Raw genomic sequence first — 19,438 nt, 5'->3', positions numbered from 1 at the left:
ACTGAGTTACCACCTCACACCAGTCAGAGTCGCTAAAATGAACAAATCAAGCGAATGTAGATGCTGGCGAGGGTGTGGAGAGACAGGAACCCTCCTACACTGTTGGTGGGAATGTAAACTGGTACAGCTGCTCTGGAAAACAGTGTGGAGGCTCCTCAAAAAACTATCAGTAGAACTCCCCTATGACCCAGCAATAGCACTGCTAGGGATGTACCCAAAGGATACAGAAGTGCTGATGCATAGGAGCACATGTACCCCAATGTTCATAGCGACACTTTCTGCAATAGCCAAATCATGTAAAGAGCATAAATGTCCATTACCCAATGAATGGATTAAGAAGATGTGGTATATAGACAATGGAGTATTACATGGCAATGAGAAAGAATAAAATATGGCCATTTGTAGGAAAGTGGATGGACCTTGAGGGTGTCATGCTAAGTGAAATAAGTCAGGTAGAGAAGGATAGATACCATATGTTTGTACTCATAGGTCTAACAGGAGAAACCTAACAGGACCATAGGGAGAGGAAGGGGGAAAGAGAGCTGGGGAGAGTGAGGGACACAAATCATGAAAGACTATTGAATACTGAAAACGAACCATGGACTGAAGGGGGAGGGGGAGGGAGGAAGGGGGTCATGGTCATGGAGGGGGGTACTTGTGGGGAGAAGCACTGGGTGTATTATGGAAACCAATTTGAAAATAAACTATTAAAATATTTTTATTGTTTTAGAACTATTTTTAATATTTCTACTATGCATGCTTTCCTGAGAGAGTATCTTTTCCAGACTCTTCCTGCCTTCAGTGCAACTAGTCTGGCAGTGAGGCTATGGGGCGTGGAAAGTTAGGGCTATAGTGTTGACAACACCTCCTTGTTTTTGTTTTTTTGTTTTAAAGCCCTGGCCTCTGTTTTTCGTAGAAAATATCTGGAAAGGTAAAACATATAAGCTCAGTGATAGAGAAGTTACATGACTGCCTAAAGTCATTAAGTACTGGGAAAAAAACAAAGCCCAGTACTGTTCAGTGTCTGTACTCAGGGTCTATTTGCTTGTTCTAGTACTGATTCTTTATCAGTTCATTTAATTATCTATCTATCCATCCATCCATCCAATTTGTGATATATATATATATATATATATATATATATAATTATTAAAATAGAAACTTTTACTATATATGTGCTATAAATGTACTAATTATGTTCAAAATGTTGTATAAATATTATCACTACTTAATAAAACTTTTTAGGGGTGTCTGGGTGGCTCAGTTAGTTGGGTGTCCGACTTCGGCTCAGGTCATGATCTCACAATCTGTGGGTTCGAGCTCTGCATTGGGCTCTGTGCAGACAGCTCGAAGCCTGAAGCCTGCTTCAGATTCTGTGTCCCCCTCTCTCTGCCCCTCCCCCACTCACACTCTGTCCCCCCCCAAAAACAATATTAAAAATAAACAAATAAAATTTTTTAATCACCCCAAACAGAGACTCTGTACCTGTTAAACAATAGTTTTTACATTGCCTCTCCCCTCAGCTCTCGGAAGCCTTGAACCTACTGTCTTTATTAATTTGCCTATTATAGATATTTCACATAAATGTAATCATATATTTATCCTTTTGTATCTGGATTATTTCACTTAGCATGTCTTCAAGGTTCCCCCAGGTTGTAGCATGTATCAGGATGTCATTTCTTTTTATGACTTAATAATATTCCATTGTATGTATATACCACATTTGTTTATTCATTCATATGTTGACAGACACTGGGTTGTTTCCAAGTTTGGTTATTATGAATAATGTTGCAATGAACACTGATGTTCTGCACCTGCTTGAGTTCCTCTTTTCTTCCTTTCTTTCTAATATTTATTTTGAGACAGACAGAGTGAGCAGGGGAGGGGCAGAGAGAGACAGAGAGAGAATCCCAAGCAGGCTCCACATTGTCAGCATAGAGCCCAATGCAGAGTTTGATCTTACGAACTGTGAAATCATGACCTGAGATGAAATCAAGAGTCAGACACAACTGACTGAGCCACCCACGTGCCCTGTTCTTCTTTTCTATTCTTTTGGGTATATACCTAGGAGTGGAATAGCTGGGTTTATATGGTAGTTTTTTTTACATTTTTTAGGAACAGGGGTCATGGCCAGCTCCATGGGTGGAGCATGTGATTCTTGATTTCGGGGTTGAGTTTGGGCCCTACACTGGGTGTAGAGCTTAAATTAAAAAAAAAAAAAAAAGTAAAATTTTCAGGAACAATCAAACTTTTCCACAGCAGCTGTACCATTTTACATTCCCACCAGCAATGCACAACATTCCAATTTCTCCATATCCTTGCCAACACTTGTTTTATTACTTTTTATAATAGCCATTCTAGTGGGTATGAGGTGGTATCTCATTGTGGTTTTGATTTGCATTTCCTTAATGACTAATGACTAATGATGTTGACTATCTTTTCATGAGCTTAATACTTATATATGTTCTTTGGAGAAATACCTCAAGTCTTTTGCCCATTTGTTGTTTATCTTTTTGTTGCTGGGTTGTAGTTCCTTATATATTTGTATATTAAGCCCTTATCAGATACATGATTTACAAGTATTCCATCCTGTAGGTTGTCTTTTTACTTTCTTAACAATATTCTTGGATGAACAAAAGCTTTTAATTTTTTTTAAATTTATTTTTAAGTAATCTCTATATACAATATAGGACTTGAACTTACAACCCCAAGATCAAGAGTAACATGCTCCACTGACCATACTGGCTATGCAGCCCCAAAAGCTTTTAATTTTGATGCGGTCCAATTTTATTTCCTTTTGTTGTTTATGCTATTGGTATCATATCTAAGAATCCATTGACAAGTCAAGGTCATAAAGATTTACCCCTACATTTTCTTCTATGAAGTTTATAGCTTTGGCTCTTATATTTAGGTCATTGGTCTATCCCTTTACTTTTACTCCATCTGTGTCTTTATATTTAAACTGGGCTTCTTGTAGACGACATATAGTTAGGCCTTTGGTATTTTTGTTTCAAATTCATTCTGTCAGTCTCTGCCTTTTGATTGGCATATTTAGGCCATTAACATTTAAAGTGATTAGTGATATAGTTGGACTAATATCTACCATATTTGTAACTATTTTCTCTTTGTTACACTTGTTTGTTTCTTTTTAAAAAAAAATCTTCCCCCTTTTTGGCCATCTCTGGCTTACCTTGAGCATTTTTTACGATTTAATTTTCTTTTCTCTCTTATTAATTATGCTTCCCTTAAAAATTATTTTAGTGCTTACCATGAGTTGCAGTATACTTTTACAATGAATCTAAGTTCATTTTCAAAAAACTATACCACTTCATAAGGTGCCTTATAATAGTATTCTTAATTTTTCCTTTCCTTCTGTAATATCATTGCTGTCATTTATTTCACTTATCTTTATGCTATAATCACCCACTATATTGATATGACACACTGCTATTACTATTTAAAAATTTAGAAAAATATTTTATTTTTAAATAATCTCTATATCCAATGTTGGGCTTGATCTTACAACCCTAAGATCAAGAGTTACATGCTCTACTGACTGGGCCAGCCAGGCATCTCTGCTATTATTTTAAACAAGCAGTTATCTATTAATTTCATTAAGAATAAAAAAAAAGGTTTTATTTTACCTTCATTTATTCCTTCTCTAACACTTTTCCTTTATGTAGCTCTGAGTTTCACATCTATGTATTTTTCCTTTTCTCTGAAGGACTCCTTGCAAAGCAGGTCTATTGGCAATAAATTCCCTTAGTTTTTGTCTGAGAAAGTTATTTCTTCTCTATTTTTGGAGGATAATTTATTTGGATACTGAATTCTAGGTTGGTGATTTATTTCTTTCAACATTTTACGTATTTCACTTCATTCCCTCTTGCTTGCATGGTTTGTGAAAGTGATATAATTTTTATCCTTGTTTCTCCATAGGAAAGGTCTGGTTTTGTTGTTTGGTTTCTTTCAAAACTTCTGTCTTTGGTATTCTACAGTTTGAATATATGTTTAAGAGAAAATTTTTTGGTGTTCATATTTCTTGGTCTTTTCTGAGCTTCCTCGATTTGTGTTCTGGTGTCTGTCACTAACTTCGGAAAATTCTCAGCCATTATTACTTCAAATATTTCTTCTCCTTTCTTTCTTCTCCTTCTGGTATTCCTATCATGTACATGTTAGATTTCTTTTCTAATTGGCCCACAGTTCTGAGATATTCTGTTTTAGGTACCTCTCCACCATTTGTTTTTTTCTCTCTGCATTTCAATTTAAGCAGTTTCAATTACATTAATAATTTAAACATTTGGAAGTATTTACATGGTTCAATATTGAGAAGATACAAAAAGGTAAATAATAAAAATTTCTTTCTCTCACCCGACCCTCATTCACCCACTTTTAACCTATATGCAACCATTATTATCAATTTTTGAATTACCTAACATGATATTCTATGGATAATAAGGAAATACATTATGTAGTTCCTCTCCTTAAAAACAAAAACATTAAAGAGTAGCCTAGTATACACATATTTGCATATTATTTTCTCCCCACATATCAGCATATCTTGGAGATTCTTCCATATCAGTACATAAAGAGCTTCCTTTTTTAATGGCTGCGTAGTATTCCTTTTACAGATGTACAGATCCACAACTCCATATTCAAAGTCCTTGGGTTTTCAATGTGTTTTGGAATCAGATTTTTTTAAGTTACAGAGAGATAATTTATGCATACATTATACATAATATTTGCAGTGGGGCTGGGGCAAGATCCCATAATTAAACACATTACTATTTGTAGTGAATGAATAAATATTCATACTAGTTGGGATGAAGATTAAATTATTGATAATAATTTATCAATACAGAAATGAAATAGGGTAAATAGACCATAAATACTTGGTATTCTTTATTTCTAAGAAACATTCAATAACATAAAACCAAGCTAAATATCTATACAAACACATACAGAAGATATTTGCTACATCTGGTTTCTTGAGGATGTTAGACAAAGGTTTCATCAGGTTTGCTATTATTGTCACCAATGATTAGAATTGAATATTTAATGATAGGGCAGGAATGGGATTCTTTAACACTACAATAGAGGACCTTTAAAAATGTGTAGTTCTAGGGTAACATAACTCATTAATATGGTTTTCTAGATAAGCAGTGTCTTCAATTAAGCAAGCAGCCATAATCTGTTCACTGATAATCACATATTAATTCAAAACCAATTAAGTGCTCATACTTAAGACCCCATATTGTCTATTGAGATTTTTTCCATATGATGGTTATATTTCACCATCATCACCACTACTAGTCTCATACTTATTTGGATTACACCATTTTAGCAATTTTTCTATCTTGCAAAGAATGTACAACAGGTATATAACGTATCCAGTATTTTCTTTTTTATATCAGATTGCTCTAATTCAGTGCTTTACAACCTTAGTGAACATGAAAGTCATCTTGAGAATTTGTTTAAAATACAGATTCTTGGGCTACACCCACAGGGATTCTAATTCAGCGGGTCTGGGAATTTGTATTTATCAGCCATTCCAAGCACCAGCAACTGTGTAAATGTCATCATTAAGGTAAGCCTGATCGGGGCACCTGGGTGGCTAGGTTGGTTAGGCCTCTAACTTTGGCTCAGGTCAGATCTCATGTTTGTGGGTTCGAGCCCTGCGTCAGGCTCTGTGCTGACAGCTAGCTCAGAGCCTGGAGCCTGATTCTGGTTCTGTGTCTCCTTCTCTCTCTGCCCCTCCCCCTCTCATGCTCTGTCTCTCTCTGTATCAAAAATAAATAAAACATTTAAAAAAATAAGGTAAGCCTGATCAAGCTTCCACAATAACTTGTTTAGGAAGTATTGGACATTAGCTGCTGCCAAGTACAGAGTATAAAAATTAAAAAATAAATGTTTATATTTGCTCTTCATTAGGAGTAAAATTTCTTGGTCACAAGACGTTCAGGAGGGGCATGTGTGGAATGGTGGTCCAGGAACAGTATAATTAATATGGTTTTCTTCTATTTCAGTTTGTGTGCAATGAGTTCATATCTTTGGTACAGATTATTGAGTCAGAAAATATATCTTTGATTACTTATTATTCTTTTTTGTTTACACACTAACAAATAAATTGTGAACAACTTCTGAAACATCTTGGATGTTGGCTTTTTCTAACTTTATGTGTCTGCTGCATTGGCACATCCCAGAACTTTCCATCTGTGTTTAAAGTTCTTAAAATCTCTTTAATCATTAAAATCTCATTAATCATTGACAATTTTTTTAAGAATAGAGGCCAGAACAGGGTTGTGTAGTCAGCACTGTACACATATTTAGGACTACGGTTTTCATTAAAAACTATCTTAACAAATTTATCAATATAATTTTCATCTACTTCATGACAAGTAAAAGCTTCTTCATCATAGGTATTCAGATATTTTATACCATGATGCTTCTTAACTTTCTGCAATCAATTCTGGTATTTTATACTCACCTTAAATATGTTCAGTCCTTCATGGCATATTCTAGCTTGTTTCATGACCAAAAACCATTCAGTGGCATAGTCACATTGCTTCATTGTTGAAACTATTCAATCATGCTCATGTCAACATCTTCATTTTTTGCCCTCTGAAAAATATTCTATTCTTCATTAGTTCTGGTCATTGTTGTTCTGGTAAAACTTCAACACTTTGTCTATTTTTTTCCAAGTCACATGTCATGTTAATTGTCACACCTTATTCTTTAGTAAGATGCCTCACAGACATACCTGGATCAAGCTCCTACACTAAGTCTATTTTCTGTGCTACTAAAAATGACAGATGCTTCCATTTCTTCTTATTCTTATCTTCAAATTTCTGAACACTTTTACAAGACAATTAAACTCAAATGGAAAAAATAACAGTAACATAAACAAAGAAGGCAACAGTGTATCAGTGAACAGCAAAGATGTATGTGACTCAGAGTTCTGAGACCAATGCCTAATGTCAGTCGGGGTCAGGTTTTGCTGTGAAACTTAATAAAAAAAGTTTGGATTTACAAAGCTTTTCAGATGTTGGAATTCCACATCAGAGATTTTGGACATAGTCTCCTACTGATGAATACTTAGAATGTTTCAAATATTTTGCAATCACAATGTTGGACTGAAAAACCTGGTATAAACATCATTTTACATTTGTACAAATATATTTATAAGTTAAAATCCTGGAAATGAAATTGCTGGGTTGAAGGATGTATGCACTGTAATTTTCACAGATATGCCAAATTGCCCTCCACAAAGGATTACCAATCTATACTCCCACTCCACATCTTTGGAAACACAATGTTTTATCAAAATGTTTTCTTTTATTTTGAAATAATTTTGAAATTACATAAATTTTAAAGAATATTACAGAGAAATCTTTTCTTACCCTTGAAGCATTCAAAAGTAAGTATGTGACTTGACAGCCCATCACTCCTGAACACTGTAGTCTACACTTCTGGCAAACAAGAACACTTCTACATACCCACAATACAACCGTCAATATAAGGAAATTAGTATTGATATATTACTACCATCTACCACAGATCCTATTCAAGTTTCACTAACTGTTCCAGTAAAGTACTTTATAGCAAACAGATTTCATACAAGATCATGTGTCATATTTAATTTGTCATGTCTCTTTAGTCTTTGTCATTTTGGGAAAATTCCTCAGTCTTCCCTTGACATTCATGATCTTGACACACCGTAGTTACAATAGTTATTTTGTTAAGTATGGCCTTCTATCTGGGTATGCCTGATGTTTCCTCAAGTTCTTATAGCTTCCTAACAGGTGATATATATAAATCTGACTTGACCCATTTCTGATGGTGTTAACTATGATTGATTAAAGTGATGTCTGCCAAGTTTCTCTAATGTAAAGTTACACATTTTCCCTTTGTCATTAAGTATTTTGTGGAAAGATAATTTGAGACTATGTAAATATCCTTTATCAAATGTTCACCCACTAGTTTTAGTATCCATTGAAGTTTCTTTTTTTAAATACATTTATTTATTTATTTTTGAGAGATAGAATGAGATGAAGTGTAAGCGGAGGAGGGGCAGAGAGTGAGACACAGAATCTGGAGCAGGCTCCAGGCTCTGAGCAAATGTTCAGCACAGAGCCTGATGTGGGGGACTGAACCCTCAAACAGTGAGATCATGACCTGAGCTGAAGTCAGACGCTTAACCGGCTGAGCCACCCAGGCGCCCCTCCATTGATGTTTCTAGGCTGAAATAAGTATTATATGGTTGCCAAATGAATATATCTCTTTTTGCCTCAAATGTTACACTCTCATTTCATCACTCCTTTCACAATCACCAGTTGGCATTCCACTCTATTCATTTATTTGTTTATACCATATAAAACTCATGAATATATATTTTATTCAATGAGTTATAATCAGTTGCCATTATTACTTATCTATACAGTTATTTACAGCTTTAAAATTGAGGTATATCTGACATACAATAATCAGTGCATATTTTAAAATGTAAAATTTGATAAATTTTGACATATGTATACCTCCAAGAAACTGTCACCACAATCAAGATAATGAACATATACATCACTTTCAAGGTTTCCTTGTGACCTCTGGTAATCCTTTCTTCTCCTTCTATCATAGCTTGCCCCAGCTCCTATTCCCAGGAGACTGCTGATCTTTTTTTATGTCACTATAGTGTGACAGAAATTCTAGCATTTTCTAGAATTGTATATAAATGGAATAATATGATACACAGTTTTTCCTTTGGTCTGGCTTCTTTAATTTAGCAATAATTATTTTTAGATTCATCCACGTTGTTGTAGCAATAGTTCATTCCTTTTCATTACTGAGTAGTATTCCACTATATGGTTATATCACAGGTTTGTTTATCCCTTCATATATGGTTAGATATTTGGATTGTTTCCAGATGCTGGTATTAAAAACAAAGCTGGTGTGAACATTCATGCTGAAGATTTTCTGTAGATACATACTTTCTTTTCTTTTGGGTAATACCTAGGAGTGCAATGACTAGATCATATGTGTAGATGTCTATACAACTTTTTAAGAAATTATAAAATGGTTTCTCAAAGAGGTCTTGCCACTTACATTCCTGCCTATAGTGTATGAAAGCTCCACTTGCTCCACATCCTTGCCAGTCTTTGCTATAGTTTTTTTTTTTTTTAACTTTAGCCATTTTCTTATTGTGATTCTATTGTATTTCCCTAAGGACAAACGATATGGAACATTTTTTCATGTGGTTATTTTCCATCAGAATATCTTTTTTGGTGAAGGGTCTCTTCATGGCTTTGCTCATTTAAAAAATACGTTGTTCATTTTCTTACTGAGTTCTGAGAGTTCTTTACATATTCTGGATGCAAGTCCTTTATAAAATATGTGATTTGCAAATATTTCTCCCAATCTGCTACTTGTCTTTTCATTCTCTCTCTTTTTTTTTGTCTTTTCATTCTTAACAGAGACTTCATAAAGCAAAAGTTCTTAATTTTGCTAAGACCAATTTATCAAGCTTTTCTTTTATCGATTGTACTTTTAATGCTGTATCGACAAAATCTTTGCTTAACATAAAATGGAAATGATTTTTCTAATGCTTTCTTTTAAAAGTTTTATAGTTTTAGCTTTTACATCTAGATCATTAACCCCTTATAGATCATTTTTCTGTATGTTGTAACATTTGTTGAAAAGACCATCTTTTTTTCTCAACTGAATTGGCTTTGCCCTTTATTGAAACAAACTGACAACATATGTAGAAGTATATTTGGGACTATTCTTTTTCATTGATCTGTTTGTCTATCTTAATACCAATAATCCTATACTGGATACTATTGCTTTATAATATGTCTTGAAATTGGGGAGTGTTAGTCTTGCCACTTGTTTTTCTTCTGCAAAGTTGTTTTTGGCTACTCTAGGTCTTTTGCATTTTCATGCAAATGTTAGAATCAGATAATCAATTTCTATCCCAAAGCTTGTTGAGTTTTTTATTGAAATTGCACTGAATCTATATATCAATTTGTAGAAAATCAACATTCAACAATATTGAGTTTTCTAATTCATAAGAGCAGGATGTCTTTCAATTTATTTAGGTCTTCTTTCATTTCTCTCAACAGTATTTATGATTTTCATCTTGAACATCTTTTGTTAAGTTTATTCTAAAGTATTACATACTATCTTGATACTATTACAATAATTTTTAAAGTTCAACTTCTGATTGTTCATTGCTGGTGTACTGATTTTTGTATGCTCATCTTATATCCTGCAACCTTGCTAAACTCGTGATAAATTTTAATAGCTTCTTGTAGATTTCATAGGATTTTATACATAGATGAGCATGTCATCTGAGAATAAATATAGTTTTACCTATTCCTTTTTCTTAAAGATTTTATTTTAAAGTAATCTCTACACTCACCTTGGGGCTTGAACCCACAGCCCTGAGATCAAGAGTCTCATGCTCTACCAAATTAGCCAGCCAGGCTTCCTTACTCCTTCCTTTCTAACCAGGCTATCTTCTGTTTCTTTGTATTGTGTAACTGCATTGGCTAGAACCACCAGTATGATGTCGAATGAAGAGCTGAAGGCAAACATCTTTGCCTTTTTCCCTATGTTAGGAAAAAAGGATCCAATCCTTTATCATTAAGTCTAAAGCTAGCTGTATGTTAGATATCCTTTATCATGTTGAGGAAGTTTATTTCTTTTCCTAGTTGTTAGGAGTTTTAAATATATAATTATTAGGAATTAATACTGGATTTTATTAAATGCTTTTTCTGTAATTTTTAAAAGTTTGTTTACTTTTGAGAGAAAGTAAGAGTGAGAGAGTAAGAGGGAGAGCATGAGTAGCGGAGGGCAGAGAGGGAGAGAGAGAATCCTAAGCAGGCTCTGCACTGACAGTCCATCGGTGCAGAGCCTGACACAGGGCTTGAACCCATGAACTATGAGATCATGACCTGAGCTGAAATCAAGAGTCAGATGCTTAGCCAACTCAGCCACGCAGGTGTCCCACTTTTTTTTTGTATTATTAAAATGATGAAATAATCCAGGCATTTTCTTTTTTACTTTAATATTATGGTGAATCACAGTGATTGATTACTGAATGTTAAACTAACCTTACATTCCTGGGATAAATCCTAATTTGTCATGATGTTTTATTTTTATTTTTTTGTTGGTATATTTCTTTTTTTAACTTATAGTTTATTGACAAGTTGGTTTCCATGATGTTTTATTTTTTAAAATATATTATTGGATTCAATCTATTTTTTTAAGTTTATTGTCAAATTGGTTTCCATATAACACCCAGTGCTCTTCCCCACAAGTGCCCTCCTCCATCACCACCACCACCCTTCCCCCCTCCCCCTCCCTCTCCCCCTTCAACCCTCAGTTCGTTTTCAGTATTCAATAGTCTCTTATGGTTTGTGTCCCTCTTTCTTCCCAACTCTCTTTCCCCCTTCCCCTCCCTATGACCCTCTGTTAGGTTTCTCCTGTTAGACCTATGAGAGCAAACATATAGTATCTGTCCTTCTCCGCCTGACTTATTTCACTTAGCATGACACCCTCGAGGTCCATCCACTTTGCTACAAATGGCCATATTTCATTCTTTCTCATTGCCATCTATTAACATTTTTATTAAAAAATTTTGTGCCTATATTCATAAGGATATGAATTAAGGATATTAGTCTGTAGTTTTCTTTTCTTATAATGATTTTTCACTGGTTTTGGTATCAGAGTAATGGTGGCTTCATAGACTGAGCTGGGAAATATTTCTTCCTCTTCAGTTTTCTGGAAGAGTTTGTTCAGAACTGTTACGTTTTCCTTAAATGTTTGGTAGAAGTGAAGCCAACTAGGCCTGGATTTTTCTTTGTGGAAAGGTTTTTAACTACCAATTCAATTTTTTTTGAAGTACATTTCTATTTATTCTTTATTTTTATTGTGATAAAATATATGTAACATAATTCTAACCATTTAAGGGTACAATGCAATGACATTAAGTCCATTCACAATGTTGTGTAACTATTGCCACTATACATTTCCAGAACTTTTTCGTCATTCCAAATAGAAACTCTATATTCATTAAATAATAACTAATTTCCCCAGGCTCTGTATTCTACTTTCTGTCTCTATGAATTTCTACTCTACTTTGCTTTCTGCCTCTTTGAATTTATGATATTAACTGTGGCCACTTTACTCAAGTGATTTCTGCAAGGTTACTCTGTAGTAGAATTATATTTTTAACTTTTATGATTGATAAGTGTTTTATAGAGAGATACTTTGAGACCACACAAATATCCCATTCCTAACAAAATGTTTGCCCACTAGTTTAGCATCCACTGATGTTTCTTTGCAGTGGCTAGTCTAGGTACCTCATATAAACAAAATCATACAATATTTCTCCTTTTGTGTCTGGTTTATTTCACTTAGTATGTATCAGAATTTCACTCCTTTTTATAGCTAAATTAATATTCCATTGAATACATGTCATATTTTATCTATTTAATGACATATTTCCAACTTTTTGCTATTGTGAATAATGCTGCTATGAACAGTGGTATACAAGTATCTGTCTGACTCCATGCTTTTAATTCTTTTGGGTATATGCCTTGCTCGTTTTTTTATTTATTCTTGAATGAACTTTGGTAGTTTGTATCTTTCAAGGAGTTAGTCCATTTATGTTGCTTATTTTATTGACATAAAATTCTTCATAATCTTTTATTATGATTTTTATGTCTTTAGAATTTGTTGTTATGTCACCCTTCTCATTCTTGGGATTGGTGATTTTTGTCTTCTTTTTTACTTCATCAGTCTCAACAGATTTCAATTTTATTTTTCTTTTCAAACAAACTGTTTGGTTTCACTGATCTTATCTACTGTTTATCTATGTTCTATTTATTGATTTAGGCTCTGATCTTTATTATTTTCTTTCTTCTGCTTACTTTGAGTTTCATTTGATCTTTTTGTAAAATTTAAATTCAAGTTAGGGGCATCTGGGTGGCTCAGTCGGTTAAGGATCCGACTTCAGCTCAGGTCATGATCGCAGGTCCGTGAGTTTGAACCCCGTGTCAGGTTGTGCTGACAGCTCAGAGTCTGGAGCCTGCTTTGGAGTCTGTGTCCCCACGTCTCTCTGTTCCTCCCCCACCCATGCTCTGTCTCATTCTCTCAAAAATAAATAAATGTTAAAAAAATAAATTTAAATTCAAGTTAGTTCACATACAGTGTAGTCTTGGCTTCATGAGTAGAGTCCAGTGATTCGTCTCTTACGTATGACACTTGGTGGTTATCCCAAAAAATGCCTTTTTAAAAAATGCCCATCACTTATTTAACCCTTTCCCCCCACTTCCCCTCCAGCAGCCCTCAGTTTGTTCTCTGTATTTAAGAGTCTCTTATGGTTTGCCTCCCTTTCTGTTTTTATCTTCTTTTTTCTGCCCTTCCCCTATGTTCTATTGAGTTTCTCAAATGCCACGTATGAGTGAAATCATATGATATCTGTCTTTTATTTAGCATAATATCTACTAGTTCCATCCACATTGTTGCAAAGGGCAAGATTTCGTTCTTTTTCATTGCCAAGTAGTATTCCATTGTGTGTGTGTGTGTGTGTGTGTGTGTGTGTGTGTGTGTGTGTGTGTATACATACCACACCTTCTTTATCCATTTGTCAGTCAATGGACATTTGGGCTCTTTCCAAAATTTGGGTATTGTTGATAGTGCTGCTATAAACATTGGGGTGGATGTGCCCATTTGAATTAGCATTTTTGTATCCTTTTGTATACCTAGTAGTGGAAGTGCTTGGTCATAGGGTAGTTCTATTTTTAATTTTTTGAGAAACCCCCATACTGTTTTCTAGAGTGGCTGTACCAGTTTGCATTCCTACCAACAATACAAAAGAGTTCCCCTTTCTCTGCATTCTCGCCAATATCTGTTGTTTACTAAGTTGTTAATTTTAGCCATTCTGATGGGTGTGAGGTGGTGTCTCCTTTTTCTAGTGTCTAGTTAAGGTAGAAGCTGAGATCACTGATTTGAAAGCTTTCCTCTTTTTAGGTACAGGTATTTGGTGTCAAAAATTTCCTTCTAAGTAAGCTTTAGTTATATTCCAAAATTTTTGATATGCTGTTCTTTTAATTTTCCTTCAGTTTAAACATTTTCAATTTTTCTTGTTTTTTTCCCCTTTGTCCAGTGAGTTATATGGAAGTGTGTGATTTGATTTCTCCAAATTTGGTGAATTTTTCACATATCTTTTTGTTATTAATTTCTAATTCAATTGAGGTTGTCTGAAAAAGTTTTTTTTTAATTTCACCTTTGTTTCTGAAAGGTATTTTCACTGATACAGAATTTTTTAAAAGTACTTTAAAGAATTTTCTCCACTCTTCTGGTTTATACTGCTTCTAGTGAGAAATGTGCTCTCATATTTATCTTTTGTCTTTTGTACATAATGTCTTTTTTCTCTAGGTACTTTTAAATACGACTTTCTCTTTTAATAATGGTTTTAAGCAATTTGATTATAATGAGCCTTGGTATTGTTTTCTTTGTGTTTCTTGTGCTTTGTGTTTCTTGTAATTGAGCATTTTGGATCTGTAGTCATCCTATCCTACTTGGAATCTGACACTCTCTGCCATGCCACAGCCATTCCCACACCCACATATATGCCTATTATCAAATTTATTGATTTTTGCCTATAAGACTGGTAAAAAATGTTATCTCAGGGTCATTCTAATTTGTATATCTTAAGGGAGGCCAGGGATTTTAATTGTTTAAAAGTTACTTGTATCTTCTTTTCTATGAACTGTCTGATCATATCCTTTGTTTAGTTTTTGTGTTGGTGTATTGATCATTTACATATTGATTTATCTGTATCTTTTACCTTTTGCATAATGAGTATGTATTTTTGAGGCAACAAGATACAATATAAAGTTATTTTTTTTAATGCTTTAAAATATCAATAGTTTCCTGGTATCAGTAAAATATTCACAACCCATGCTGGCCAAGTATTTCATTATAGCTTCTCAGGGGCTTATTTTCATTCTCTTTGTGATGAAACCTACCTAGCTAACAGGGATGTATGTGAGCTTAAAAACAAGAGAGTTACTCTAGGCTGCCTATCTTGACAAGGAGTCCTGGAAATATCATAAACTCTCATATCTAGAAAGAGGTTTACAGCACTATCTTAGTCATTACTTTACTGGATCTTCCAATGGCCCTGAGAGGCTGACAGGAGCACTGACAATGACCCCCATTTTATACACTTTGAATCTGAGGATTGCAAAGGTGAAGTGACTATCATACAGAAGGTTATATGTAGAAGTTAGTTTAAAGATGATTTCATACTACATACTTAGCATCCCACAATTAGTAACAAAGGCAAAACTCTGGCTTGGACCCAGGTGCTCATTCTAATGGCACAATCAAAGTAGCCATCTATTCTAAGTTGTCAAGTTATCACTTGAGTAGTCACTCTAAGTAGTCAAGAATAGCTTTTTTTCTTCAGGAGACTGCAGACCATGCCCTTGATAGGCCATGACTGGGCCAGCATAATGGGGGTGCTGGAGCCTAAAGTCTATCTATGCTCACCTTTGGCAGCAGTCAGCATGGTGGAGGCCAGTTCACACTGCTGTGATTCCAAGTGTCCAAGCGTGAACCAGCGAGGATAACGGCTGGGCACCACAGATACCATATGGTGAGGGTGAGAAGTGTCTCCTGTAGAAGTTGAGCTTTCTAGAACAGGTAACCTAGAAGACCCAGGGAGAGTCATCAGCCACCATCCAGACCCTTACCATTCTGAGCCACCTTAGAGAAATTTGTTCTTTGCCGGAGTGGAATTGGGCAGGAAAGGGTTAACTAAGAGGTTTAAAGGTTTTAAAACTTAGGGGCATCTTGGTGGCTCAATTGGTTAAGCAACCAACTTTGGCTCAGGTCACGATCTTATGGTTCATGGGTTTAAGCCCCGCATTGGGCTCTGCACTGACAGTATAGAACCTACTTGGGATTCTCTCTCTCTGTCTCTCTCTCTCTCTCTGCCCCTCCCTCTCCCTCTCAAAATAAATAAATACATTTTTTAAAAAGGCCTTAAAACTTAGAATACTATACTGTAAACGAGGGGAGGCCTGGGCACATGTAGAACTCAAGCTGAATACTCCTTAGTGCAAATGGATTTGAAAAGCAGTTCAAAAGCCCTAAGATTATCTTTTAAAGTATAAGAAATACATGCCAAGGAATCCTCAGCAGTCCTTTTCTGGTTGAAGTGAAGAGCTGTCTCAGCCTTCTGATCTAACTAAAATTCTTCTGTATGGTCTGCTGCATCCTAGAGGTCCATTTGCCTGATCCAAGGATCCTGTTCTAGGTTGAAAATGAGATGCCCATAGCTCACTGTTCTAAAGTCTTGGTGTAAAAACACTTATTTTTACTTCCTTCAGATGCATCTGGTGACCTATGCCTGGGAACCATGATTCATTTGAGCTATGGAAGGGCTTAAACTTCTCAGTCTGCCTAATGGGCCCCAGAACAAAGATACTCAAGTCTTAGGTGCTCCCTATCTATTAAAAACTCAGGGGCTTTCTCAGACAACCCACCAAGAGTACAGCCAGGGAGCCAAATGGGTCACCAGCAGTGCATTCCAAATGGGAATCCTATATCATATGAAAATGCCTGAGCCATTTTAGGGTAGGCTTGGTCCATATTGTTAGGTCCAATAGAACAGACAGAGGGTAAGAGAAAAAAGTAAGATAAAGAAAAAGCATAGTAGAGACTTCTTTGATGGAAGTAACTGGGCTGAGAAAAGGCTACCTACCTCATGGCACGTAAGGCTAATTTATAGGACAGGTCTGGATCATGAGGCAGCAGAGCTGAGAACAAATATTTGGCAAAGGTATGCATGGGAACACTCTCTCGGTGAATGACTTCTCCTAAACCACTGAAGGGGCCTCCTGCGGGAAGAAGATAAGACAGCCAGTTATTTATCTGCATGCTTCTAATTTGCCAACCTGGACTTGGGCTGTAGGATCTTGCACATGTTTGCTAGCCATGGGAACTTTCACTACACTTTCATGTAAAAAAAAATGTTTCTGTACAGTGCTCTGTTGGAGAGGGGAACCTAGAGTCATGGGCCTAAGACACTGTGACAAAAGTCCTTCTCTACTTACCTTCCAGTAGTAAGATACACTGTTTTTGCAGTGTTTGCACTAGCTCATCGTCCAGCTGTAGCTCCTGAAGTCGATTTAGGAGCTGCTCCTCATTACGGCACACCTTGTCCTGTGCGTAGAGGCCTTCCGGCATCACCCTCTGTTGACCCATCCCCATCAGAGCAACTTCCAGGGCCAGTGACAGGTAGGACTCATTGCTGTTTGAGCAGCCTGTAGCCACAGGTACATGCTGGTACACAGGGGGTCTGCTTTCATTCATATCTGAGGGCAAAAGGGGACCAGATTCTTTAGGTCAGCTCTGTGGATTTTTCTGCTCCTCTCTCCCTCCCACTATGGAATACAGTTAAGTCAGCAGATAGCACTGGGAAACCGAAGCACTGGGAAACTGAATCAGAACCTGAGAGCAGTAAGGAAAATATACTGAAAAAAGATTATACAGAGCCACAAAGATTCTCACCTCCTTCCCAATAAAATGGCTAGACCAGTTGGGAAAGAAGATATTATATTAATCTTTTGCTAACACATTATGTAATACCATGATTATCTGGTTTTGTGCCTGTCTCTTTCACTAGAGTGTGAGCACCTTAAAGAAAAGAGACTTTAACTTACTGCTCTATGCATCTCCAGGGCATAGCATATAGAAGGAGCTAAGTATATGTTAGTGGTTAATAAATTCCAAGTACAATCTTAGGTTTTCAAGATGTAAATATCATTGTGTAGATGAAACAGACCAGAGATGATGATTTCCTTTCAGGGAATTAGAGGGAAAATAGGGCAGCTCTAGCTTGGGCCACCACTTGTATCTTTACCCAAAGAAATTCAAATCCATCCAGTTAAACTATTACTTTTGTAACATTGGCAACTTCTGTGTTATTATTATTTTATTTGTTATACTTATTGGTTCAAAGTTTCAGAAAAAGAGCACAGGTTTAAAGTCTTACACAGGTAAGGGTGCCTGGGTAGCTCAGTTGGTTAAGCGGCCAACTTCAGTTTAGGTCATGATCTCACGGTTCGTGGGTTTGAGCCCCACATCAGGCTCTGTGCTGACAGCTGAGAGCATGAAGCCTGCTTTTGACTCTGTGTTTCCTTCTCTCTCTGATCTTCCCCCACTCACACTCTGTGTGTGTGTGTCTCTCTCAAAAATAAATAAACATTAAAAAAATTTAAAAAAGTCTTACACAGGATTAAAGTCTTGGTTTCTTTTCTTTATTCCTTCACTCATCTAGTAAGTATTTATAGAAAACTATTAAATCAGATGTATTGCACTGAGTGCTGGGATCACAAAGATAAGTAAGTCATAATTTCTGCTTTCAAGAAGTTAAAGTCTAGTAAGATAATCACTTGTAAACAAATTGTAATGCAGTGAGTTAAATACTATAATGGATGTACGTATACAATATAGTGATGGCACTAAGGAAAGAAGAACCAATTCTGTCTCTGGTCCTTGCTACTTTGAGACTAAGTTTCTTCCCTTCTAGTTCTCATTAGTAAAAGTGGTATATAACCATTATGGGGAAGAAAGTTCAAAGGAAATATGAATACAATGAAATTGCAAGGGTTACACACACTCTTCTTGTTGGAAGTTCTTTTCCACTTCAAGACTGCTCTGAGACTTGGCCTCAGCTTCCTGAAATCCCTTTCACTCTTCTATTCCCTTTGGATCATATTCTTTAGGCATTCATGGTATAAAAGTGAGAAAAGCATGGAGATGCCTGGGTGGCTCAGTCAGTAAGCTTCTGACTTCAGCTCAGGTCATGATCTCACAGTTTGTGAGTTCAAACCCTGCACTGGGCTCTGTGCTAACAGCTCGGAGCCTGAAGCCTGCTTCGGATTCTGTGTGTGTGTGTCCCTCTCTCTGTTCCTCCCCTGCTCATGCTCTATCTCTCAAAAATAATATGTCAGGTGAAGAAAGACAGATACCATATGTTTGCACTCATAGGTCTAACAGGAGAAACCTAATGGAGGACCATGGGGAGGGTAAGAGGGAAAGAGAGTTGCGGAGAGAGAGGGATGCAAAGCCTGAGAGACTACAGAATGCTGAATGCTGAGGGTTGAAGGGGGAGGGGGAGGGGGAAGGGAAGTGGTGGTAATGGAGGAGGGCACTTGTGGGGAAGAGCACTGGGTGTTATATGGAAACCAATTTGACAATAAACTATTAAAAAATATTCTAATCATAAAAAATGGAATCTTGGAAAGAAAATTAAAAAATTAAAAAAAAAAAAAAGAAGTGAGAGGAGCAAAGGAAGGCTGGCAAGGTAAAATGGGAGAATAGGACAGGGCCAGTCCACAGGGTGGGAAAGGAAAGTGGGAAAGAG

General features: G+C 36.0%; 1 protein-coding gene across 1 annotated transcript in view; it reads right to left on the bottom strand.

The window, feature by feature from the left end:
* Positions 1-19,438, bottom strand: part of ZSWIM5 (zinc finger SWIM-type containing 5) — a 79,857-nt gene that overhangs the window by 13,355 nt on the left and 47,064 nt on the right. Inside the window, exons 9-11 of the mRNA XM_029945832.1 lie at positions 17,124-17,384; positions 16,772-16,907; positions 15,556-15,713 (exon numbers count right to left, since the gene is read on the bottom strand). Of these exons, the coding sequence (XP_029801692.1) occupies positions 15,556-15,713; positions 16,772-16,907; positions 17,124-17,384 (555 nt within the window). The remainder of the gene's footprint in view (positions 1-15,555; positions 15,714-16,771; positions 16,908-17,123; positions 17,385-19,438) is intronic.

The sequence above is a fragment of the Suricata suricatta genome, chromosome 8, assembly GCF_006229205.1.
Source record: "Suricata suricatta isolate VVHF042 chromosome 8, meerkat_22Aug2017_6uvM2_HiC, whole genome shotgun sequence".
NCBI lineage: Eukaryota > Metazoa > Chordata > Mammalia > Carnivora > Herpestidae > Suricata > Suricata suricatta.
Note: the sequence above shows the minus strand (reverse complement) of the source record. Positions and strands in the feature narration are given on the sequence as shown.